Source organism: Epinephelus moara, unplaced genomic scaffold, assembly GCF_006386435.1.
Source record: "Epinephelus moara isolate mb unplaced genomic scaffold, YSFRI_EMoa_1.0 scaffold475, whole genome shotgun sequence".
NCBI classification, from domain to species: Eukaryota; Metazoa; Chordata; class Actinopteri; order Perciformes; family Serranidae; genus Epinephelus; species Epinephelus moara.
Genome location: NW_026082405.1, coordinates 1 through 24,654, shown reverse-complemented (window position 1 = coordinate 24,654; position 24,654 = coordinate 1). Strand labels below are relative to the sequence as shown.

Below are 24,654 nucleotides of genomic sequence, written 5' to 3'. Positions count from 1 at the left end.
GAACAATTCATATTTTCATGAGGTGCTATATATACCCATCAATAGGTTTTGGATTTTATTACTATATTCAAAGATGCAATATCCTGTAGAAAAAAGTATCCATCATTGTCCATTATTATCCCCGATCCATTCAATCTGATTAAAAAGTGAAACCACCGATCTGATTGGAGTAACACACCCTCCTGCTGTAAAATCTGACAAAGTAGTGGTTAAAACAATGCCAAGGAAGGAGGCGACCTCCCGTTTGTTCAGGCATTAAAGGAGGGTGTGTCTGAACCTCACAAGTTGGATGGAAGTTTGGACTGTTTGTGTTCGGTCTCTATCATCTTAGCGGGGGATCTAACGAGGGGAGATTGAACGCCAACGGACTGGTTCTGAGGTTCGGGACCTGAATGTGTCCGACTGACGGAAGCAACTTGACCCGGGATTGGGCTGTAGGGTTTACTGACAGCCATGGGAGAGGAGAAGGGGCTGGATACCCCCGCTGCCCCCTCTGAGGGGCCGCTCATGGCCAAAGGCCTTTCCTGGTGTATAGAGCTGTGAGAGCCTGAGATAGTCTTTATTTCCTGGGTAAAGAGATCCACCGAAGACTCGGCCCTCTCTTTGAGGGTACAGGCCACCCTGGTAGGGCATGAGGTCTGAGGGGTTAGAGGGCTGCGAGAGCCAAGGGTGCTGGGGAGCTCACTGTGGCAAACTGTCCTTCCCCTCACAGGGCTCTGTATGCTGGGACTGTGGACTGGAGGCGTGTAGCAGGGCGAGGCCTCGGCGGAGCCATACTGAGCCAGGGAGGCGAGGGCCGAGTGCTCGGGGAGAACCTGGGGGAGGAAAACAGACTGGAGACCTGCGAGGCTTTGCTGCGCCAGAGAGGCTGTGGCCCCGCCGAGGCCTCCGACTGCAGACCCTGGCTGAATAAATCCACTGGAGGACTGAGTGCTGGTGAGGAAGGGAAAATGTGGGAGGTTCAGACCACTGGATGTCCTGCCTACTCTGTCATGACCGAACCCCATCTGCTGCACAGTGGCGTGAGAGGACTGCTGCAGCTGGCTTAGTATGGGGCCGACTGAGCTGGAGATCAGAGGGCTTATGGCGGAGGCAGAGGGGGCTGGGAATCTCCCGGCTAGCCTCCCTGGCACCCCCTGCTGGAGTAAACCTATCGGGTGTGGCGGGGTGGTCATAGCACCATGGAAGGGCTGAGGGTGGAGCTGAGCAGAGCAGGTGTAGGAGACTGTGGCCTGGCTGATGGGGAAGACCGAGGCCATGGCGGAGTGTGGAGGGTGGTGCGGGAGCTGGTGTGAGGGCAAAGGGGTCAGAGGCTGCAGGCTGCTGGTGAAGACGGGCTGGGTCGTCAGGGTGGGCGACACAGATCCACCGGCGAAATGCTGTGCCCTAAGGGACGCCGGTGTGGAAGTCTCAATCCCAGATCTGACTCTAATGGAGCTGGTAGGAGAAGCGGGTCCTGAGCCACAGCTGCTGGATGTGTTCGCTCCCACATGGACTTTCTTTGGATGGCTGATTGGGTCCTTCAGGAGGCCAGGTGTCAGAGGATGGTGGAAGAGGATGGGAGGCAGCTGGGAGTGGTGGGCTAAGGCCAGAGCCAGAGGGGTGGTGGCAGCAGCTGCCTGGAGCGGAGCCTGAACCAGTGGGGCCCAGATGACTGGGGTGGGTGATGGGGGTGCGGGGGGAGGCTGTGGGCTGGTCTGGATCAGCTGCGTACACTGGGCCATGTCCCGATCATGCTGCACTATTCTTTGGATGATCTCAGTCTCTTGGAAGTTTAGTGTGCCAGAACTTTGGTGATGCTGGACTTTATTCTGAAGAACAGAGTTCCTCTTACCTGTTGAGAAAATGCAAATAAAGCCATTTTCTTTTTTACTCATCTATAAAGCAGCAACCAGTTAACATGTTTTGTGAGGTGTTATGCTACAGCACAATGTGGCTGAAACTGAAGACAGAAAGGAATCTAAAACAGAGTAAAAGTTCTTTATTCTACGCACACAGCTCAGACAACTTCTCCTCTAGATGAAAGCAAAAAGCGTTTATTAATTCACCGTCCCTCGTAAAGAATGAACTTGATAAAAACACTTGAAAAATGGTGCTGTTTGTCTGTGAACTCCCAAAGTCAACAACAAGCTGGAAAACTATGCAGCTCCTTGGGATCGGACAATTTACGATTTCATAGTGGAGTGGCGAAAAAAAATCACAATAAGTTGATACAAAATGTTGATACAAAATGTTCGTAAGTATGGGTCAAAGTTTCTCCCATCAGGTCTGTTCTAAAGATTGCAATTTTTGTGCGGGAAGTGGCGTACGCTTCTTTCAGGCCTCGTTTTGTGCGTACGCAATGTTTATAAATGAGACCCCCGGTGACCAGTCATTGCTCTCCATTCCACGGAGCCAGTTAAAAACAAAATTAGGTCTTCCCCCTTCAGTGATACATTTAAAACCATTTTAAGAAGTCCTCCAAACCCTTGCAGATAGCAAAATAGAGACACAACATGTGTGAGTTAAAATGTGGACTTTTCATATTTATAGTTGTGTCTAATTAGGTTAATATTTTATTGATTTTTTTTGAGTGTTAGACGAATTGTTTGGTAACGTATTCATAGCAGATTCCTGTCTGAAGAAGATTCTAAATGAATATGGATGCATTAATGTGAGAATGACAGTGACCTGATTTACGTCATTGATCATATTTAATCCACTGTGTAACGTCAGTGAGCATTTTATTTTTGTGTATTGAAAAGAAATAATCAATTCAATTCAATCAATTCATCCTGGACTGCTATTAATAGATTGTTGGAGTAGCTTTCTTGGATCCTGTGTTTAAATGTGCGCCTCAAATCATGTGTTCTGTCACCAGATGCCTCCACAATCACTGTAGTTTCTCAGTGTACCATCAATGAAACGTAAAAAAAATATAATAGATCAGCATTAAATGTAACATAGGGAGAATAAATACAAGCAAGATATCGACACATAAATAATAAATAATATTTCACTGTGAAAGATGAAACTGGCTCCTACATGCAGGTGTTATCTTTTGGTAAAATACTCACCGATGCGGTCCAGGCGGTCGAGAGCCACGGTCTCAAAGGCCCTCCTCATCATGGGATACTCCTCCAGCACCTCATTGAAGTTGTCCACCGACAGAGAGTACAGCCGACAGTAGTTATCTGCTCGCACACTCGCTGTCCTCCTGCCTCGGGTCAGCAGGCAGATCTCTGCAGAGAGGACAGGGGAGGAAATAAAGGTTAATTATTTGTGTCAGTTATATTAAAACACGTCCTGCTGAGTGCAAATCAGATTAACATCAAGGATAAAAACAGGTAATTAATATGAAGTGCCATAGGATGGTTTCCCACTTATGTGATACATTACAGCCACATTTATATCTTTTTAGATCCATTCACAAAAGGGGAGGCAAAAATAGTATTATCAGTGTGAGACGATAAAACACGAAAAGAGCGATGCCTCTGAATCCCACAGATGGAGCACTTACTGCAATTTCTGCAGCTTACAGTTTGTCCTGACCTCATCTGTCGTGCCAGATCAGAAAAATAAAATAATGCGCCATTAAAAAAAAAAAAAAGTAGACATATTTTCAGGACAGACATATTGAGGATATAGACACAAACACACACAGAGACTCACACGCTCTCCCTCTCTCTTTTAAACACACATTTCCTGTCCTCATTTACCACATTCACATCTGTGTGTGTTCAGCTGAGTAGCTTTAAGCCAAAACATATCATGTTTAGTAATCACCACATCGTTCTTGTATCAGAAAAGTATGGTTAAACATTAGAGTATTGCTTTGGATGTCAGATCACACTGCCTTCATTTGCAAATGCAAGTAAATTATATATTTATATTTCCTCGCTGACATTTGACGATGACATTTCATATTTCTGCACAGCTGGATACTGACAATGAGACGACGCAACAAGGGTGACAACAAATTGAAAGTTCTGCATTTCAGCTTTTAAATATGGCGTTAACAAAAGAGGGAAAACCCCCACAGATGGAATCAAAGATCACAAAGCTTTTGCTCCTCTTAGTCCCGAGCCCTTTTAAGGAGATGATGTCGACAATTTTTCCCAGCTGTAATAGTCAGGGAAGTTAATCTGCTGAGTGCCAGAGCAAAATAAATCAAAACAAATCATGCCATCAGCACTCCTTCACATACATTCAAACTGACCCAGTGCCAGTGATATTAGCATGCGGGTCACACAGCAGCTCGTGTGCAGACACTACCTCCAAAATAAGAGCCGTCAGACAGCTTGGTGTCATTGCTGTTCTTGGTGATGACACTGACGACGCCGTGCTGGATGAAGTACATCTTCTTGCCGATGGTTCCCTCTCTGATGATGTAGTCGCCCGGCTGGAAGACCTCGAAGCGCAGCTTGGTCAGCATGGAGGTGACAAAGTTGGGATCAGCGTTGGCGAAGAGCGGCATGGAGGCCACCAGTTTGCGACAGTTAAAGTTGATGATCTCCTGCACAAGACACACACGCACACACACACACACACACACACACACACACACACACAGAAAAAAAGTGTTTCAGATTTCAGCCTTCGCAGCATCAGTGTCACTACATGTGTACATTTCAATCATTATAAAAGCAGGGCGGTTAACGGCTTAGTGCTCCGTTAATGAGGTTCCCTGTCCTCATAAAGTCTCCCGCCATTACTAATCAGATTACACCACTATTAACATTATCGTGCAAAGTAAGGGAGGCATATTAGATTGCATAAATAATTAACTGTGAACCATTTAGGACAAGGATGCTCACGTCATTAAATCTGAGAACCGTATAAAATAAAATACATTAAAGCATTTCTGTAAACACTTTAACCCTCTTATTCAGTATGTGTCAGCAGTATATAAACAGTCAATAAATGGTTTTTAGAGCGTAGTTTTAAGCAGATATGATGACATTTTGAAATGACTATGAATAATAACAACAATGATTATCTGTTTATACACCAGCCTCCACTAATGGGCACCAACAGGAGTTAAAGTTGTTGACAAACACATTAGTAAACACTTATATCTGCTGATATCTGCATTATAGTTTCTCATAAACCATTTATTTATGTTTATATACTGCTAATAAATGCTATATAGGAGGAATTAAAGTAAAATGCTGCCAATATTGTGATAGATGTTGAACATTATGATGACTCAGCAGTATTATTATCAGGACAACAATAACAACATGACTTGTGACCTCTCGCAGTGGCTCATTCAGCTCCTCCAGGATGCTCTCCTCATCAAACATCTTGCCCTGGTAACGGTGTTCATAGTAGTCGTGGATCCTCTGGCGCATGTCGGCGGGGAGCTTGTGGAAGGACATGTACTGCTCCACCTGCTTATACTGTAACAACAACACCAGTAACAATTATAAACTCATTTCACAACAAACAAACACCACAGAAATACGTGTAACTGTAATGTAACTGCGAGAGAAAATGCAAAGTCATGTCAAAACGAATATATTAAAGTGATTGATGCGTTGGCTCAGAGGTGGACTATAATGTGTCTCATTATGTTAACAGTCAACTGTCAGGCCATCTGTGAAACCTGCCCACAGAGCAGCGTTGTGCCTCTGTCCCATCTGACAAATACAGTCGCGCTCTGCAGGCTGCAGCTAATAACATTAACTACTGTGTCCTTCAGCCGTGTACTCTAGCAGCAGAGCACCGTGGATGGTGCGTGCACCAACTCTACTGTATGTGCGTTACGTCCTGCTGTAAGGCTCTGTTTTGCTTTTATTAACTAGCTTTTTACACCTCACCAGTGTCTCTACTTTTTTCTGTGTTAATAATCCACAACACATCTTGTCTTTATGCTGCTCTCTCCCGTCTGATCTATTAATATTCTCCCTCTGTGGGGCATTTTCTCACTTATGTGCCTTAAGATTTATGACAGGAGGGTAAAGTCTTCACATAAACACTTTGTCAAAATGTCAAACAGCATCATCAGCATTTAAACTATATTCTGATCAGTCGTGGAATAAGATCAGATTCTTTATTTAAAGGAGCAGTGTGTAGGATTTAGTCGCATCTAGCTGTGAGGACTGCAGATTGCAACCAGCTGAAATTCAGGTAGAGTTCCTTCAGTGTTCACTGTTCGGGAGTTTTTTACCAGGAGCCGAATTATCCGCAGAGGTCTCTTCCTCTCAAAAGCAAACAAACTAGGCGATTAAAACCGGTATAAATACTGAATAAAGAAGTTTTACGTCATAAATCTGTGTTTCTGCAACAGACGCTAACCCGGCATCAGCTGATGTTTGCTCACCATTTTTCTCTGACAACTTAAAATCCAGTCACACAAGAGGTTTTTACCAGGAGCCAAATTATCTGCAGAGTTCTCCTGCTCTCCAGAACAACCGGACCAGATGATTTAAACCACTAAAATCACTGAATGAAGCAGTTTCACCTTCAAAAAAATGGTGTTGTTCCAAAGCTTTCATCGTGGAGGCACTGTTAACTATGGTAACTGACGTCAAAATATAAAAAAGGGGATGGCTCTTTCTAGAGACAGTGTTTGGTTTGTCATTCTGGGCTACTGTTGAAATATGGCAGTGCAACATGGCGATCTCTGTGGACGAGGACCCGCTCACTATGTAGATATAAACGGCTCATTCTACGGTCACAAAAACACAATGATTCTTATTTTTAGGTATTATACACTAAAGAAAACATACTTATAATTTTATGTTTATTTGTGCCAATATATCCCCCTAAATCCTACACACTGGACCTTTGACTAAAAGCAGCAACACGACAATGGACAAAAAATAAAAAATAGCACAAAATAAATTAATAAATAGATAAAAGTTACAAAGTTACTTAGAAGTTGAACTCCTACACTGAAAATCTTACTCACAATAGTAAAAGTGCATTAGTATCATCAGGTAATTGTGCTTAAATTATTAAATCTAAAGTACTCATTATGCAGAAAAACAGCTCTTATAAGTGTCATTTTATTATATATTATATTACTGAATTATCAATACTGACTGTTTATATTAATGCATCAGATTATATAGACTGATCTAATGTTTTGTATAGGACTGCACGATTAAATAAATATTAAAATATTGTTGAAAAAACAAGTAGGCCACGTGCAATAACCAAATTTAAGGAGCGGTCATTATAAATTAATCACTGTGGTGTTACAGAGATGCCCTGGCATATAAATCATAGTCCAGACATAAGAGAACATGCTTGTTTTGTGTAGACCTGAGCAAAAATCACATTATTGTCATTTTCAAATGCTTTTTCTCTGTGAAAATGAAATGCAAAGCTTACCATTTCTACCTAAATCACAACTCATACGGCAATCGTGATACCTGTCAAAATAATCGCACTGGTATGTTTTTTGCATATTTTGTCGCCCTAGTTTTGCTGATAAAATTGTAACCTCAAAAGTAACTTAAAATCTTAAATAGATGTAGTTGAGTAGAAGTATAAAGTAGCATAAAATGAAAATACTACTTGGGTACAGTATTTGTGTAAATGCTCTTCCATCACTGATTTCTAAAACTAAAGAAAGTAGCTTTGCTGAGAGAAGTCAGCCCTGCAAACAACAAACGCCCACCTTTTCTTGGTACTGCCTCCTGGAGGAGTCCAGAGACTGAATGAGTGCAGTCGCATGCCCCACAAACATAGCAAAGCAGGTAGCACCCACAATCATGCTGAGGATGGTGAGCCACACGTCAGCCATGCCGATGGGGGGGTACAGGCCGTACCCGATGCACAGCATGTGACTCATGGCCTTGAACAGGGCGTAGGAGTACTGCTGACCCCATGTGTCGTTCTATAAGAGACGAAGAGGAGGAAAGAGAAAGTTTATCACTGCTACATTAATGCTGCAGCACATCTTCGAGAACGATTCACAGTTTCAGATCAAGACTGCAGGTGATGACGTCGTTATTTTCCAGGTTTGTTGGCACTGAAGCGCCCACCTGAGGGCCTCGGTCTGTCAGAAAACATCATCTTATAACACGTGGGCTGACTTTTCCCCTGACATTCCTGTCCTGGTTTATGTTTGGGTGTAAGTCTATTTCAGTTACCACTTACTACTATCAATATACTCTGTATCAGTAATTAATAAAGCTTGGCTATGTAAGTACTTCAATATAATTAGGGTTGCAATTAATGATTATATTAATTATCCATTAATCTGCTGATTATTTTCTCAATTAATCAACTGAATTGTTAGGGCTATAAAATGTCAGTTTACTATCATATACGACAAATAAACTATTGAAATCCTCACATCTGAGAGGCTGAAACCAGTGAATGTTTGGTATTTTTGCCTAAAAAAACCCAAACTAACATTATCATTTACTTGTTAAAATCACTGCATGACTATTTTGTGGTTTTATGGCTCCAAAAACTGGGTTTCAAATCTGAAGTATTTCTCTATATTATTAAAAATCCATGACTAGATAAGCATGTTAAAGTATGAAAAAGAAAAAAGACAAACACCCTTAAAGGGGACCTATTAAACTTTTTCTTACTTTCTGTCATATATAAAATGTTACAGTCCTGGATCTTCATATTAAATGTGGTAAAAGAGTCAAATAATGTGTTGAACATATGAAAAAGTAATCCTAACATGACAGCTCCCCAAAAATGAAGCCAAAACATCATGATCACCCCCTGGTGGCTGGCTGCAGTACAGGACATAAACTCCACCCCCTTTATGTTAGTGGATGGGATGCCAAACTAAAAACTTAAAGTATATGTCAAATAAATTTTCCTAAAGATGTTTTTTGTCGCTTTAGGTAGTTCTCATCCTGCTGATGTGTGTGCAAGTGCTGGTTTCTCTAATAAGTTTGGTTGTAATTAGTTATTTGATGCTATAAAAAAGGAAGCTTGACGTCATGATTGAAAGCTGTGTGCCAGTTCATGCATTTGTGATCAATGGTGCTTCTCGTGATTGGTTAGACCCGATGCCGTGGAGATCGCTACGGCACAGACTCTGGCTCCAAGTTACGTCACCAGCGATAAATGGCAGTGGCAATATTTGTGATATTTTGGCTTCGTTTTTGAACAGTGGGAGGAAGTGGAGGCGTGTTGTCCATCTTTATGTACAGTCATTGCTTCAGACCGTTCTGAATATTCTGTTTCCAGCATTTTTTTTCCGACAGATGTCTTTATGTGGTCATCTGCTCCAGGTACACCACTGCAAGTGTTTACGTTACCAATTCTACAATGCTACATGTAGCCACTTGCTAACGTCAGAGAAACATGTAAACTTGGTTGCTAATGTTTTTTATTTTCTCCTGGATTTTGGATTAGTTGTTCCTGCTGGAACATCTTGAAGATTTTGTTTTAGAAGCTTTTTTTGGTGATTTCTTTCTTTCTTTTTTTTTTTTTTTTTAGAAATTGCTGCTATTATGTTATAGTCATTTCCCTGGCTCCAGTAATGGTGCAGAGAGTGCGGCAGCAGAAGACTCAGATACACTGACCAATCGGAGCAGACTGAGCTTTTTGAGGAGGGGGTTGAAAAAGGCCGGTGCTAAAATGGCAGATTTTTGACAGAGGGTGAATACGGGAGTTCCAGAGCAGACAGTATGAGGAAAATAAAGTGTTTTTTGAGAATTAAAGCATGAAAAGATGTTCTAGTAGAAACCTTCAATCCAAGAATGAACCTGAAAATGAACACAAGAGGTGCCCTTTAAATATTACTGAGAGTTTGATACTTAAAAATTCAGCTATTCAGCTTCTTCAGATTGATGTTTGGAAGTATTTGACATCATCCTTTCCAGCTCAGACCCACCTGCTTCAAACCAGCGAAAGAAGCACAGAAACAACGACAAAAGAAATACAGAAAATCTCGCATGTGAAAAAACTAAAACGGTTTAGACTTCAGAAAAATTTGTTTTCATGCAGCACCCAGAGTACGACCACTTACCACCATCTTGTTTCTCGTGACCCAGCAGTCAGGAGGGAAGTCCTGCAGCATGGGAACCAGGAACTGCAGACAGCCATCCCAGTGACACAGCAGCAGCATCATCCCGATCAGGTTCATGATGCGCACCATGGCGCTGGCCAAGTCGTAGGTCATATGGAAAACCTGTGTGCCGCAGATTATCAGCATTAATAAAACTGAAACAACTGTACACACATCTCTCTGCGCATAAATCTATGAGAGATCAATTCTCTCGCATGCAACCAGTGGATTTGAGAACATACAATAGGTGCTTTGTGGGCCAACAGACACAGGGGTCCTATACCAGACCACACTGTACTTAATCTTCTATAGACCGCCAGAGGCTGATTCAGTGTTGCGTAACCATCTGCAAGCAACATTAATGGCCTATGGGGAGAACAGCCTCAGTTGGAATTATAGAAATAAGATAATGCAGGAGAATATCTGTTATTAAGGCAGCTGTTTGTGTGCGAGTCTCAGAGGGGGAACAGCGAATTAACTCATGTTGTTTTTTACAATAAGGAGTATCATGCATTCTGTCTGAATGAACAAAAATGGTTAAAAGATACGAGGGAAAGCTCACTATATTTTGATTATTTGAAATTTTTTATCGTCTATTTGTTTTGTGAAATGCCCATCAAATGATCTCAGAGCAAGATGGTGTGTTTCAGTTACTTGTTTTGCACAATCAGCCATTCAAAACCCAAAGATATTCAATTTAGTGTTTTCAAAGAACAAAAAAATTACATTTAAAATGATGTCAGCTAAGAACTTTGGGCATTTATTCTTAAAAGTGGCTAAAATGACGATCAAAACTGCTGCATCTCTATTAGTGAGTGTGAAGTCTTTTATGGAGATCCAAAGAGCCCGTCCCTGCAGGATCTACCTCTTCCCACTGGTGGATGTAGCGAATGAGTCTGGAGAGGCGCAGCAGCCGCAGCAGACTGAGGATCTTGGTGAAACGGACGATCCTCAGGGCTCGTGCCGTCTTGTAAAAGTCCGAGTTGATTCGTGTCTCGACGATGAGAAAAATGTAGTCCACAGGTATGGAGGAGATGAAATCCACCACGAACCAGGTCTTCAGGTACTTGATCTTAATCTGCTGCGGGTCCAAGATGATCTCCGTGTTGTCCTCCTTGACGATGCCCGTGCGGAAATTGAGAACCAGGTCCATGAGGAAGAAGGTGTCTGAGACCACGTTGAAGACGATCCAGGGAGGCGTGTTCTCGTCCTTGAAGAAGGTGATGCCGACGGGGATGATGATGAGGTTTCCCACCATCAGCAGCAGCATGGTCAGATCCCAGTAGAACCTGAAACACACGGCCAGAAACATAACTCATGTTGCAGGGAACAGCGGGGCCAAAGTCATTCAGGTCTTTGAATGAATCATCAGAAACTTTTCTCACACCTCTGACAGGATGAATGAGTTGGGTGTTTTTATATGAGGATGAATAAGTAATGTTTTTGTGTGTGTGGGTTGTTTTGACTTTTCTTTGGCTTTATGAGAGATTAGAGCAACAAACATTTGCTTTTTCCAACTTCTAAAATATGAGGATTTACTTCTTTTCTTTGACATATGTGATGGTAAAGTGAATACATTTGATTTTTTGGTCTAAAACATCGACCTTGGGGACATTATAATGGCCATTTTTCACACTTTGTGTACATTTTATGGACAAAATAATCTCAGTAAGATTTCTTTATTCAAAAGAATTTTGCTAAACTTTGCTTAAAGATGCCACTAATCTGCTCCTCTCTTTAGAGGACTATTATTGTATATTACTGACTACTATTATAAGGAAGCAATACTTTTCCTACAGGGACAACAAACTATATTGTATCATATCGTATCGTATCGTATCGCATCGTATCGTACTGTATTGTATCGTAGAAAATATGAACTTCTATCAATTTTTAATGTGAGCATATACCAGACTTGTGTATTTATGTATATGTCCAGAAATTTTAAAGTCTTCCTTAGACATTCATTCATACTCCAAAAGACACTCCAAGAATTTTTATCTTCCATATTGTCGAACTTCCCTTCATCTGATATTTATTTAAATACAGAGGACCATCTCTTTGGAACAACCTACTGCTATTACTACAATCAACATCTACATTATCGTTATTCAACAAACATCTGAAAAGCACTCAAAGATTTACAACACTTCATTGATTCCTTTGTAACACATCTCAACTTTTATAGATAAACTATTGTAATTTGTGCAGTTCTATCAATTTTGTATAACTGCTTAGTGTTTAAAGTTAACTTCTGCAATCTTTGAATTGTTTTTCTTTCTAAAGTATGATATTTGTTATTTAATAGGGGAGGTATGCTTATGAGACATTTTTGGCTTTGCAAATAAACTAAACTAAGCTAAAATAATCAATAATCTAAATAACAGACAAAGACTGGTATCAAATGTGTGAGACACAATGTACAGCCACAAACACACTAGTGTGGAGGGAATACTGCTGAAGAATTTAACCCGCTTTTTCACAGCACACAAAATAAAAAGCAGGCAGCTAATTACACAGCAACGAAATGTTTTGGGATATGAAATCCCAAATACCTGCCTTCTGACTGATCTCAGGAACATTAAAGGTGTGGTGATGAGAAAAGATATTTACTTGACTTAAGTCTTGCTTGCAGCAAGTAAGAAAGCTATTACCAGACACTGACACAAAGAACCCCCCCAAAACAAGGGAACTGTCCAAGAAATTTTAGTGATGAAAAGTTGACATACATTTTGAGAGTTTAAAAGAATATATTTAAAAAGAACTGGGAAAAATTGAACATTTACATGAGACGTGACACCAACTAAAAGAATGCCTGACTTGAAGATACTTATTTAAATACCGAAACCATCCCAGACACCCATATATTGTTACCGTGTATTTTAATTTGGTTTGTGTATCGCACTGTGTTATTTTTGTGTTGATGTGTTTGTACTGCTGATTTATCTGTGAAAACTCAATACAAATGCAGGTGAAAAAAAACAAGATCAATAATCAGCAGATTAATCAATATGAAGATAATTGCAGCTCCAGGAGGAGTGCTGAGTATCAGCAGTTTGAACTCTTTGGTCTGTTTGCTGTTGCTTTAGAAAGAACCTGAGAGACACAGGAACAGACACCATTTTTATCAATGGCTGCTCTTCAGTTCACACAGGAGACTTTAAACTCCAGAGTCTGAGTGTGTTTCTCTGTGAGTGCTGAATATCTGCTGCAAACTCAAAGCAACTCTGGATGTGTTGGAACTTCAAATAGAAATTAATCTCTGTGCAACTGGCAGTCTTATCACTTCAACTCAAAGCAGAAACAATTCAAACAAATTGAGAATAAACACTAAAAAAGCAAGAAATGAGTTGATCCTAGAGAACAGCCTCATTCGGTTCAACGCTGGGCTCCTGGCCACAGAGACGGAGAGAAAAATGGGTTATTGGAATCCATCTGAATTGCTCATGAGGAAATATTGATTTTCGAAAACAACTAAATCCTCAAGTATCAGCAGCAGCGTGCTCAGTTTCATCTATAATTGCATTTAGTTTTGTTTACAGTGAAGTCGTTCAATTGAATCTCAAAACATTTTCATTAAAATTCATAGCTTCATTAACAAATACTTGCCAACAGCTAAATGTAAACGAGTCGTGTTATCTGACACCAAATCTAGCTGTGTCAATTACTCTGTTTCAAGGGCTTAGATTTTTCTTTCAACGTTTGGGAGGACACATATTTAGCGAGAGGGTAGAGGGGTCCTCACCCGTAAAATTTTGAGTGTCCAACATTTCATTGCCTGTATCCTGGTGAATTTTTATGCACCTGTTTGTTGCGGAGAGATCACGGTATTTCCTGCAACAACCCTGCATAATCACTCATCTTCTTTCCGTTTTATGGCACATGGCAACCATTGCTTTTAAGGTTACACGCTGCCATATTGAGGATGACATGTCCCCTACGTACCCCACAACTACGCCACTCTACGCCTTTGCCCTGTTTACTATCTTGACATTTAATATTGTCCTTATTCCCTTGCTTTGTAAGACTGCTTTTTAATTCTGATTGCCACAGCTGATGAATAAAAGAGCCATTTATGACTCACAGGAAACATACAGCAACGTATAGCTCAGCCACACAATGGCCAGCCAAGATACCGAGAGTGTTTGTTTACCAATTACCATCTTAAGTGTGTATGTGACGCATGCACGGATGTGACTGCATGTCCGACCCATGTCAGAGACCTAATTAACCGCTGATCGATCCAACAGGAGCCTGACACACCTGCAGGGCCAACACAAACTGCTGGTGGGTAGGGGTGAGTGTCGGGGGGGGCAGACCTGCGAGGGTGCATGCATTACACCACTTGAGGATAATTAAGCAGCATGTGAGGCAGCATACAGGGACCACACTGTATGAGTTTGGTGCAGTGAATGCAGACCTCTCAGTGTCTTGTCAACAGGTATGATTCAAAACTGAGTAACAAAATCCATAAAGAAACGGCTCAGAGGGATAGGCAGCTAAATTGTGTTCCTGTTACGTACTCTGGGCTCAAATGAGAGTCCAGGAAAGAGGCGATCAAAACCAGAGAGGTGACCAGGGCACACCACAACCTATAAACCCAGATTTTAGAGTTAACGCCGAACCTTCACAGGAGAACATCTCAAAACCAACGAGGACATGGTGGCCATTTGTTCTAATCAGCTTTCTGTTGTTCTCTGCCAAACAAAGCATTTGCATTCCTCTCTTCATCTGCCCGTTCGCCTCTGCGGTGACACACTGGTCCTAATTGCACTTCCCCTCTCTAGCTAAATCCACCGTTATCTCCAGGGAATCCATGTCATCTCCAGAAGTCAGCTCCCATCAGCCAGATGTTGAGTAGTTAGCATTACTGCTCTGCACACGTCACCGTGCTGCAGAACCCTGGAACAGCTGGACCACAAAAAAAAAAAAAAAAAAAAAAAAAGAGGTCTGCAGGGGACAGTGCATTACTGCCCCTGCAGACCATCTAGTTTGCTCATCAGTCGACTGTGCATGCAGCATTCGGGCCACAAAGATCAGACAAGTTGCTGGTGTAATCTGTTACCACACACACACAAAAAAGCTAACAGTTGTTAGATTTCTGGAGCTCGACTGGTCCAGAAAGGAATCTTGCACTATTTGGGTCAGAGTGCAACCACGTTAAAGAGCATGAGAGCACAAAGAGAGGGGAGTTACAAGCAAAGTGAACACAAAAAGGCTTAAAATGGTGAAAGGAGCTTAGATCAATCAGGACAGCTGAAAAAGGGATCACATTTGTACTAGAGATACTTATCTCTTGCTGCCAGAGCGCAGCTGAAGCACAACAGCCTGCATGCAGCTCAGTGGCTTAACACACACCTGTACTGTGGCTCAGGCCCACCAGCAATCATATTAACCATATTTACTCAGCGTGCCAGTTCGGTATGTCTGCTCCTGTGTCCACGGACAGCTTTAATAAAAGACAGCAGTTACTTATGCTATAAACAACACAGGGACTGTGTATATAAAAGGTACAAGCAGAGGGTTACACTGTGCTCAGCTGATGCACAGTGGTCATGGGAACACACAGTATATGAAGTGAGGGAAGTTGACTGTGTGCAGGATTGGATTCAACAGTGTCTCACAAGCCACGAGGACCCAAACGGTCTTAAATGGTGCAAAGGTTTACAACTTAAAATCAGATCTGCAGGATGAAGTGTCCAACTTAACCATGCTCCTGAAAGTGTGACCCACACAGACCATGAAGTGATGACACCTCATACCTCATACACAGAGTTAACAGCTGGGTGTCCTGATTCCTCACAACATCCCTTTTTTCATTTCAATCTCTCTTTCTGTGTGTGTGTGTGTGTGTGTGTGCGTGTGCAGCGTTTTGTGGTGTGTCCCCTCCCCGTCCACACCATCTCTGCTCCATTAGACTAATTGTACTGTAATAATCTCCACTGATGTGTGCTTCTAATATCTTCTAATATCTCGAATGGTCATGTTACCCTATTTTGATTACCCCATTTCCAAGCCCATGCTGCACTCACTGTAATCCATTGCCCTCGCTAAATGATAAAAAAAAAAAAGTGTAATTCAGATGAGTGGAAAAAAAACCCTGCAGTGACACACATCGGCGTACAACTGGCTGGTGAAAATATGATGACAGTGAGCCTCAAGGTTAAATGTCATGAAAATCCCTTGATGGCGGTGATGAACAGAATGCTGGTTTGCATGCAGCGTGCGAGGAAATGTAGAGCGTGCATGTAGCTATGCATCGCACGGCGTGGATGGTAAATTAGGGAAATACAGACTGCCTTAGTTTGGTGCACAGAATTAATTTATAGATGTCTGTGTGCAGTGAGTTGGTGGCTTAGATTAGCTGCAATGTTCCTGTGTGAATGAAACCATGTAGTACACACTGACTTCTCTTGGCCAAACAAAAGAGGGACTTATATCCTATATGTATGATATAATTTAGCTGCCATTGTGCGTATAAGAGGATTTTGGATGCAAGTCAAATCCTTTACATAGATCAGATGTTCTCCTGTGAGACTGGCCTGCACAGTAGGAGTGGTTAAGTCTTTAGAAAATGATCATTTTGAGAAAGGTGTGCATGGATTTTTATTCTGCAAAGGCTCCTGATGATCATTTTATCATGATATCATCAAAGTGATCAAAGAAGAAACACTCATCATGGCACATAGGGGATTAGTGTGCGTCTATGATAGGCTGCTAACTTTATAGTGACCACATCATATTTAAAGGCATTTTTGTGCTCCATTAAGATTATTCTGCTCTAAAATGATGAGTTTTTCTGCATTTGTCGACCAAACAAGCTCAAAATGTGTAACAGGATCACTGCTGCACTTTTGTTGTAAGACACCACTGCTTGCAAAGAAAGGTTTTCTGCACACAAATTACCTAAAATCACTGTACGGGTGGATTATCCAGAAGCCAGCAGACTTCACTCGCTCCCTCTCATGCTCCACGGCCCTCTCACTCCCCAACATCCGCAGGGAGAACTTGTTGACTCCCGGCTGGAGCATCGCCCCAAACTGCCGGTGCATGAAGCCGGCTTGGTACAGCCGGTCGTCCTCAGGTATGATCTGCTCGGTGCCCTCCAACTTGATAAAACTTGACTGGTCAAACATTGTCGCCTGCCCGGCTGCGCCACTCACACCACCCGTTGCCCGCTGCTGGGCCCCGGGGCCGTGCTCACCGGGGTAACTCTCGCTGACACCAGCCTCGGGGATGAGGCGCCGCTGCTCCGCTGGGTCTGACCCGGGAGGATGCCGCCCGGTGATGGAAGAGATGCTACCCCTAAATAAGCGACAGTCCCCGTTCAAGTTGGTCTTCACAGTGACGTCCCTGTCCAAGTCTTCGCTCCTGGCCTCCTCAATGCTCCTGCAACTGCTTGCAGGAGACGGAGAGGACAAATGTTTTAGCCGAATACTTTTCCTCTTTGTGTCCTTGTCGCCGTTGTCTCCCTCGTCAATCACGAAGGGTTTTTGCCCAATGTTTTGCGGCAAGCTGTAGAGCCGTTTGCGCATGGAAGACTGAAATCTTTCCATTTTGAAGAAGCAGAAGAGATGCGCTCTAAGGATAGCCCGTGAAAACAGAGGGATGAATCATGAATCTCATACACTTGGGGAGCCACTGGAGGCAAAACAGTGACGGCGCATCCGCAGGACAGGTTGTATCTTATTTGACACTTGGGACGTGCTCTCTTCCCCCGGTTCAAACATTGAGATGCGTCAACAATACGTGGCCTCTTCGATCCGACGGTCATGTAAAAGAGGTACACGGGAAATGCGTGTAAATCCAGGTAACCCCACAGCGTGCAGACGAGAGCGCATCAGGATGCAGCATGCTGAACGTCGGACGTGCCGGAGTGGGAGAACGCTGCTGCTGAGCTCCTCAATGACAAAGCATGATCTCCACCTCCCCAAAATATCTGAGCTCTCTGTCAGTGCAAGGTGATGACACACATGCAGGCGGGCAGCCGGCACCGGCGTCCACACAGCGCTGACATCACTGATCCATCAGCCTCCCCGCTTTCTAATAACGTGAATATTGATGGAGCTAATCTATCGGGTTGCCATAGGAGCCAGGATGGCACATGCGCTCACCCCGCCCAGTCAGGACAGCTGGAGAGGATGATTCAAGGATGCGATCCAGCCTTGGAGTTGGTAGTTAGTTGAGAGAAAGCGACGGGGTGTCAGAGAATAAAGTCAGGTGTGCAGGCCGTGTGCATCGTCCTACTATGGGTTTGCATGAAGAAACAACAGGGCAGCTAAATTATGTTTATATAGCCTAGTGTATCAGCAGCCTGATGGAGGGTTAGGTGTTTCAGATACGAGCCTTTAAGACACATTGTGATATGAAAACAAATTCTGATGATAACAGTCTCAGACTTGCCCATTATTTTACTTTTGTATTAAACAGCCCTGAAGTCTAATGCTCATCATCATGTTTTCACTTACACAATAAAGCTCAGTGTGCATGTCCAGTAGAGATGGCTATGGGTTTTATAAGTGAACCAAATTCTGATATGAGGCCAAAATCAATAAATAAAGTGAAATAATGACTTAAGTTATATCAATACACCATTTAAACCATGCTAAATCATTTTGAAAACAACAAATCACAGTGAACAACCCAAACAAAAATTATGGCAAAAATATGGAAACATATGGCTCATTGGTCTAGGGGTATGATTCTCGCTTTGGGTGCGAGAGGTCCCGGGTTCAAATCCCGGACGAGCCCACATCTGTTTACTTTGACTGATATTGTGTTCATCAGCTGTCATGCAGAAGACATTTGCTAAAAAAAATGACCACTACAGCGTTGATAGTGTAGCACTTCTAAAAAATCTGGGATTTCACAATGACGTTATTTGATAGAATCAGAGTTTAGTCATCTCTTCAAAGGTTAAAGGGACCGTTCGCCCCCTCCTCTTACCTGTAGTTTTATTTATCAGTCTAGATTGTTAAGTTGTGAATTACCAAGTCTTGGAGATATCAGCTATAGAGATGTCTCCACCAATTTGAAAACAACAAATTACACTAAACTAGCCAAAGAAAAATGATGGCAATGATAACAGAAAATGTGGCTCGCTGGTCTAGGAGTATGATTCTCGCTTTGGGTGCAAATATTCCTGGATGAGCCCACAACTGTTTGGTTTGAATAATGTGATATTCATCATGTTATGCAGAAGACCTTTGCTGACAAATACTAATACAGTAATTTCAGTGTAGCACTTCTGGAAAACCTGTGATTTGATGACATCACAAGTGAGATGATGTCTCACTGGGACAGTTAATGCCAAAATCAAAAACCCACATTGTTCTTTTTACCTGTAGTTTTATTTATCAGTCTAAATTGTTTTGGTGTGAGTCACCGAGTGTTGGAGATACCAGCTATAGAGATGTCTGCTTTCTCTCAAATATGGAAGTAGATGACACTTAGCTTAGAACTCTTTTCTTTACCAAACTGCTCCAGGTTCTACCTTACTCATACTAATACACCTGTTTACATATTTAGGATGCAAAATCATAAAAAAATTTTAATAAAAATAAAAATCACAGTAAACAAGCTGATGAAAAATGATGGCAAAATTCTTAAAAAATGTGGCTCGTTGGTCTAGGGGTATGATTCTCACTTCGGGTGTGAGAGGTCCCGGGTTCAAATCCCGGACGAGCCCACAACTGTTAACTTAAGATGATGTGGTGTTCATCAAGTCACATGCAAAAGACCCTACCAAGTGTTGGAGGTATTAGTTATAGAGATGTCTGCCTTCTCTCAAATATAATGGAACTAGATGACACTCAGCTTGTGCAACTATTTTCTTTACCAAACTGTTTCAGGTTCTACCTAACTTATAGTTATAGCTACACGTGTTTACTTAATTAGGATGCAAAATCATTTTGAAAAAAAACAAATCACAGGTAACAAGCCAAAGAAAAATTATGGCAAAATTTACATGAAATGTGGCTCGTTGGTCTAGGGGTATGATTCTCGCTTAGGGTGCGAGAGGTCCCGGGTTCAAATCCCGGACGAGCCCAATACTATGAATACTATCAATGGCGTGGTCTTCATCAGCTGTTATGCAGAAGACAATGCTGGAAAATACCACTACAGTGTTGTTAGTGTAGCACTTATGAAAAATCTGTGATTTCACAATGATATTATTTGATAGAATCACAGATAGGTCATCTCTTCAAAGGTAAAAAGGGGAGTTATCCCCCTCCTCTTACCTGTAGTTTCATTTATCAGTCTAGATTGTTGTGTTGTGAATTACCAAGTGCTGGAAATATCAGCCATAGAGATGTCCGCCCTCTCTCCAATTTTATGGAAATAGATGACACTCAACTTGTAGAAGTACCTTCCTACCAAGCGACAACAAACTGTAACAGGTTCTACTTAAATTATAGCGATACACAACTTCATATTATTTGGGAAACATCTAATCAGAGTATACAAGCCGAAGAAAAATTATGGCAAAATTTACATAAAGTGTGGCTCGTTGGTCTAGGGGTATGATTCTCGCTTAGGGTGCGAGAGGTCCAGGGTTCAAATCCTGGATGAGCCCACATCTGTTTGATTTAATTGATATGGTATTAAGCATGTGATATACAGAAGACCTTTGCTGACAGATACTAATGCAGTGTTAAGTGTGGCACTTAAACCAGTGATTTAACAACAATGTCATTTGATAAAGTCAAGGTCATGTCATGTCTTCAAAGGGTAAAGGGTTACCAAGTGTTAGAGATATCGGCTATATGACTGCCTTCTCTCAAATATAATGGAGATAGATGACACTCAGGTCCCGGGTTCAAATCCCGGACGAGCCCACAACTGTTTACTTTCAATGATATGGTGTTCATCAAGTGTTATGCAGAAGACATTTGCTAAAAAAAAATACCAGTGTAGGACTGACAGATACTATAGTCAGTGTAGCACCTCTGGAAAACCTATGATTTCATCATGGTGTAATTTGATAAAATTGCAGTCATGTTATGTCTTGAAAGGTTAAAGGGACAGTTCACCACATACCTATCATGTTACTTATCAATCTAGATTGTTTTGATGGGAGTTGCTGAGTGTTGGAGATAGTAGCTATCGAGATATCAGCTATGGAGATAGGCTATGGGTTTTATATAGTAAGTAAACCAAATTCTTACATGAAACACAAATCAATGAATAAAGTGAAATAATGACTTCAGTTGTACTAATCCACCTGTTTTGTTTAGGATGCAAAATCATTTTGAATACAACAAATTACTGTAAACGAGCCGAAGAAAAATTATGGTAAAATATCCATGACTTGTGGCTCGTTGGTCTAGGGGTATGATTCTCGCTTCGGGTGCGAGAGGTCCCGGGTTCAAATCCCGGACGAGCCCACCACTGCTTAATTTCAATGAGGTGGTCATCAAGTGCTACACAAAATACCCTTACTGAAAAATATCTCACCAGGGTTATACCTATATTACTTCTGGAAACTTAAGTGTAGCACTTAAACCAGTGATTTCACAACAATGTGATGTGATAAAGTCAAGGTCATCTCTTCAAGGGTAAAGGGACAAAAACATATTTTTCCTCTTACCTGTAGTGTTATTTATCAGTGTAGGTTGTTTTGGTGTGAGTTACATGTGTTAGAGATATCGGCGATAGAGATGTCTGCCTTCTCTCAAATGTAATGTGTATCACTATAAGTTAAGTAGAACCTGGAACAGTTTAGTGAAGGAAATAGTTTTACAAGCTGAGTGTCATCTATCTCCATTATATCAAAGAGAAGGCAGACATCTCTATGGCTGATATCTCCAGCACTTGGTAACTCACACCAAAACAATCTAGACTGAAAAATAAAAATACAGGTAGGAGGAAAAATTTCAGTTTTTGGTAACGGAGATAACTGTCTCTTTAACCTTTGAAGAGGTGACCTGGCTGCAATTTTATCTAATTACATCATTGTGAAATCACAGGTTTCCAGAGATGCTGCACTTATAATGTTGCAGTGCCATCTGTCAGCAAAGGTCTTTACCATAACACTTGATGAACACCACATCATTAAAGCTCAATAGCTCCGGGCTCGTCCGGGATTTGAACCCGGGACCTCTCGCACCCAAAGCGAGAATCATACCCCTAGACCAACGAGCCACATTTCATGTCAATATTGCCATAATTTTTCTTTGGCTTGTTTACTGTAATTTGTCATTAAGTTAAGTAGAACCTGGAACCTTTGGTAAAGAAAGTACTTCTACAAGCTGAGTGTCATCTATCCCTATTTGATTAGAGAGCAGGGGGACATCACAATGGGTGATATCTCTAACACATGTAACTCACACCAAAAACATCTAGAGTGATAAATAAAACTACAGGTAAGAGGAAAAATTTTCTGATTTTGGGGTGAACTCTCCCTTTACCCTTTGAAGAGACGGCATGACCTTGACTTTATCAAATCATATTGTTGTGAAATCACTGGGTTAAGTGCTATACTTACTGCTGCATTAGTATTTGTCAGCAAATTCACATCACTGAAAGTAAACAGTTGTGGGCTCGTCCGGGATTTGAACCCGGGACCTCTCGCACCCAAAGCGAGAATCATACCCCTAGACCAACGAGCCATGTTTTTGGTCAGTATTGCCTTACTTTTTCTTTGGCTTGTTTACTGTGATAAGATATTTCCAAAATGATTTTGCATCCTAATTAAGTAAGCAGGTGTATTTGTGTGTGTTAAGTAGAACTGATACATAAAACTACAGCTAAGAGGCAAAATTAATGTTTTTGGAGATACTGTCACTCTAACCTTTGAGAAGATGACATGACTGCTATTTCATCAATTGATATCATTGTGAAATCACATATTTTCTGGAAGTTCAGCACTTAAGTTGCTGTATTTGTATTTGTCAGCGAAGGTCTTCTGCATGACAGCTGATGAACACCACATCATTCAAAGTAAACAGATGTGGGCTCGTCCGGGATTTGAACCCGGGACCTCTCGCACCCTAAGTGAGAATCATACCCCTAGACCAACGAGCCACATTTCATGTTAACATCGCTATAAACTTTCTTTGGCATATTTACCAATTTGCTGTTTTCAATATGATTTGTGAAAAAAAAAAAAAGTGTTGATTTCAGGGTGAACTGTCCCTTTAAAGGGGGGAGTTCCTTCTGATCCAAACTGAGGCTTTGTAAGGTAAGAGGGTGTTTCTGCTGTATACAGTGTAAAGCTCCTTGAGGCATGTTAATGATTTGTGATACTGGGCAGTATAAATAAAGTGTACTTGACCTGATCTGTGATCTTACAGAGCTGAAACATCTCAGATGCATAAAGCAGTTGATTGTTTCCACTTCTGATCAACCTTTAAACTTAAAGCTCGAGGTGAGACGTCAATGCGATTAATGTTCAGTACTATCCTTGCTAATGGTGGATTTGTTTCAACCTTCATCACTTACTGTAATGATATCCCACTGAAGTAATACCTGTTTGGCTACCTGCTCCCTGTATTATGGCAGATACATTACTCTGAGTGTATGCAGTGTTAATTTTTATTCCCTGAAGAAGACGTATTGAAAAGTGATGAAATATTTCCTGGCAAAGACCAACAGAGAGAATTTATTTGGTGAAAGGTAGTTGGCAGCTGGTTGTGTTGCTCTGTATGATTGAATACAAACTTCACTGAATTGATTTAAACCACACAGCAATTTCATATGGCACGACGCCATAAGACAGGGAGAAGTAAACAGTTTGTTTCTGCCAAAATATTTCCTCATGATACAGCGATGAGCTAATATAAATGTTAATGTATCTAGAGCTCCAGATTCTGCTGTATGTACCAGAGACTATTTCTCATCAGTGGTCGCATAACATGGGTGTGAAATAGAGTGAACTGAACAGAATATGACAGAAATTATAAAAAAGAGGGATTATTTTTTTTAAATGTACGCAACTGTTGTCAGGGTATGTATGCAAAAATAACCATATCGTCATTATTTTTGACAGATATTGCAATTGTCAGAATATTAGTGGGAATGGTAATTTTTGTTTCATTTTCACAAAAATAAAACAAAATTAATAAAATAAAATAAAATAAAATAAATACATTGAAATAGAATAAAATAAATAAATAAATAAAACAAAACAAAATAAAACAAAATTAAAAAAATAAAATACAATAAAATACAACAAAATAAAATAAAATAAAATAAAATAAAATAAAATAGGCCGGGACATCTCTCTAGCACCACAGTGCTCAATTTGCTATGTTGGGACACATTATCCCCTTAGCGAAAAATTGCAGCTCCTGTGATTTGGATATTGCACTTGGTCATTTTGCAATTTCGATAACAATTCGATTGTGCGTCCTACAGGGTATCCTGTTTTCTTCCTTTCTTCAGTAATTATCTTTTTATTTTAACTACACTTTATATGCAATATTTGCCTACCACACTACATGCACAATATTCATAGTGGTACTATGTGTAGTTCTTTTTTTTTTTTTTTACCTATTACACTTATTTATTGTCTATTATTTATTAGTGTGAGGTTGAATGTATGGAGGATGTGGTTTTAACTGTCGGCATCTTACAGGAGCAGCAACCCTAATTTTGTTGGGTTTTTTATTTCAATGATACAACGACAGTAAAAAGTGTTCTGAGTCTGAGTCTGTTTCTAAAGAGCCCAAAACAGTGTG

The 24,654-nt window shown here is 41.2% G+C and overlaps 1 protein-coding gene and 8 non-coding genes across 9 annotated transcripts; 5 read left to right on the top strand and 4 right to left on the bottom strand.

Moving 5' to 3' along the window:
• Nucleotides 1-278: 278 nt before the first annotated feature.
• Nucleotides 279-17,891, bottom strand: LOC126387475 (potassium/sodium hyperpolarization-activated cyclic nucleotide-gated channel 3-like). Its single transcript, XM_050039984.1, has 8 exons — nucleotides 16,880-17,891; nucleotides 10,839-11,262; nucleotides 9,935-10,096; nucleotides 7,610-7,828; nucleotides 5,235-5,381; nucleotides 4,255-4,495; nucleotides 3,057-3,221; nucleotides 279-1,834 (listed from the first exon to the last, which is right to left on the bottom strand). Exons 1-8 carry the CDS (start codon nucleotides 17,527-17,529, stop codon nucleotides 279-281), a joined length of 3,564 nt encoding a protein of 1,187 aa, XP_049895941.1. The 5' UTR covers nucleotides 17,530-17,891.
• Nucleotides 17,892-18,652: 761 nt separating this feature from the next.
• On the top strand, nucleotides 18,653-18,724 carry trnap-ugg (transfer RNA proline (anticodon UGG)). Its single transcript has one exon. It is a non-coding gene; the product is annotated as a tRNA-Pro (tRNA).
• Nucleotides 18,725-19,589: 865 nt separating this feature from the next.
• trnap-cgg (transfer RNA proline (anticodon CGG)) lies at nucleotides 19,590-19,661 on the top strand. Its single transcript has one exon. It is a non-coding gene; the product is annotated as a tRNA-Pro (tRNA).
• Nucleotides 19,662-19,949: 288 nt separating this feature from the next.
• trnap-agg (transfer RNA proline (anticodon AGG)) lies at nucleotides 19,950-20,021 on the top strand. The gene has a single exon. It is a non-coding gene; the product is annotated as a tRNA-Pro (tRNA).
• A 456-nt stretch (nucleotides 20,022-20,477) lies between these two features.
• Nucleotides 20,478-20,549, top strand: trnap-agg (transfer RNA proline (anticodon AGG)). Its single transcript has one exon. It is a non-coding gene; the product is annotated as a tRNA-Pro (tRNA).
• A 739-nt stretch (nucleotides 20,550-21,288) lies between these two features.
• trnap-cgg (transfer RNA proline (anticodon CGG)) lies at nucleotides 21,289-21,360 on the top strand. The gene has a single exon. It is a non-coding gene; the product is annotated as a tRNA-Pro (tRNA).
• A 685-nt stretch (nucleotides 21,361-22,045) lies between these two features.
• Nucleotides 22,046-22,117, bottom strand: trnap-ugg (transfer RNA proline (anticodon UGG)). Its single transcript has one exon. It is a non-coding gene; the product is annotated as a tRNA-Pro (tRNA).
• Nucleotides 22,118-22,512: 395 nt separating this feature from the next.
• trnap-ugg (transfer RNA proline (anticodon UGG)) lies at nucleotides 22,513-22,584 on the bottom strand. The gene has a single exon. It is a non-coding gene; the product is annotated as a tRNA-Pro (tRNA).
• A 343-nt stretch (nucleotides 22,585-22,927) lies between these two features.
• On the bottom strand, nucleotides 22,928-22,999 carry trnap-agg (transfer RNA proline (anticodon AGG)). The gene has a single exon. It is a non-coding gene; the product is annotated as a tRNA-Pro (tRNA).
• Nucleotides 23,000-24,654: the final 1,655 nt, after the last annotated feature.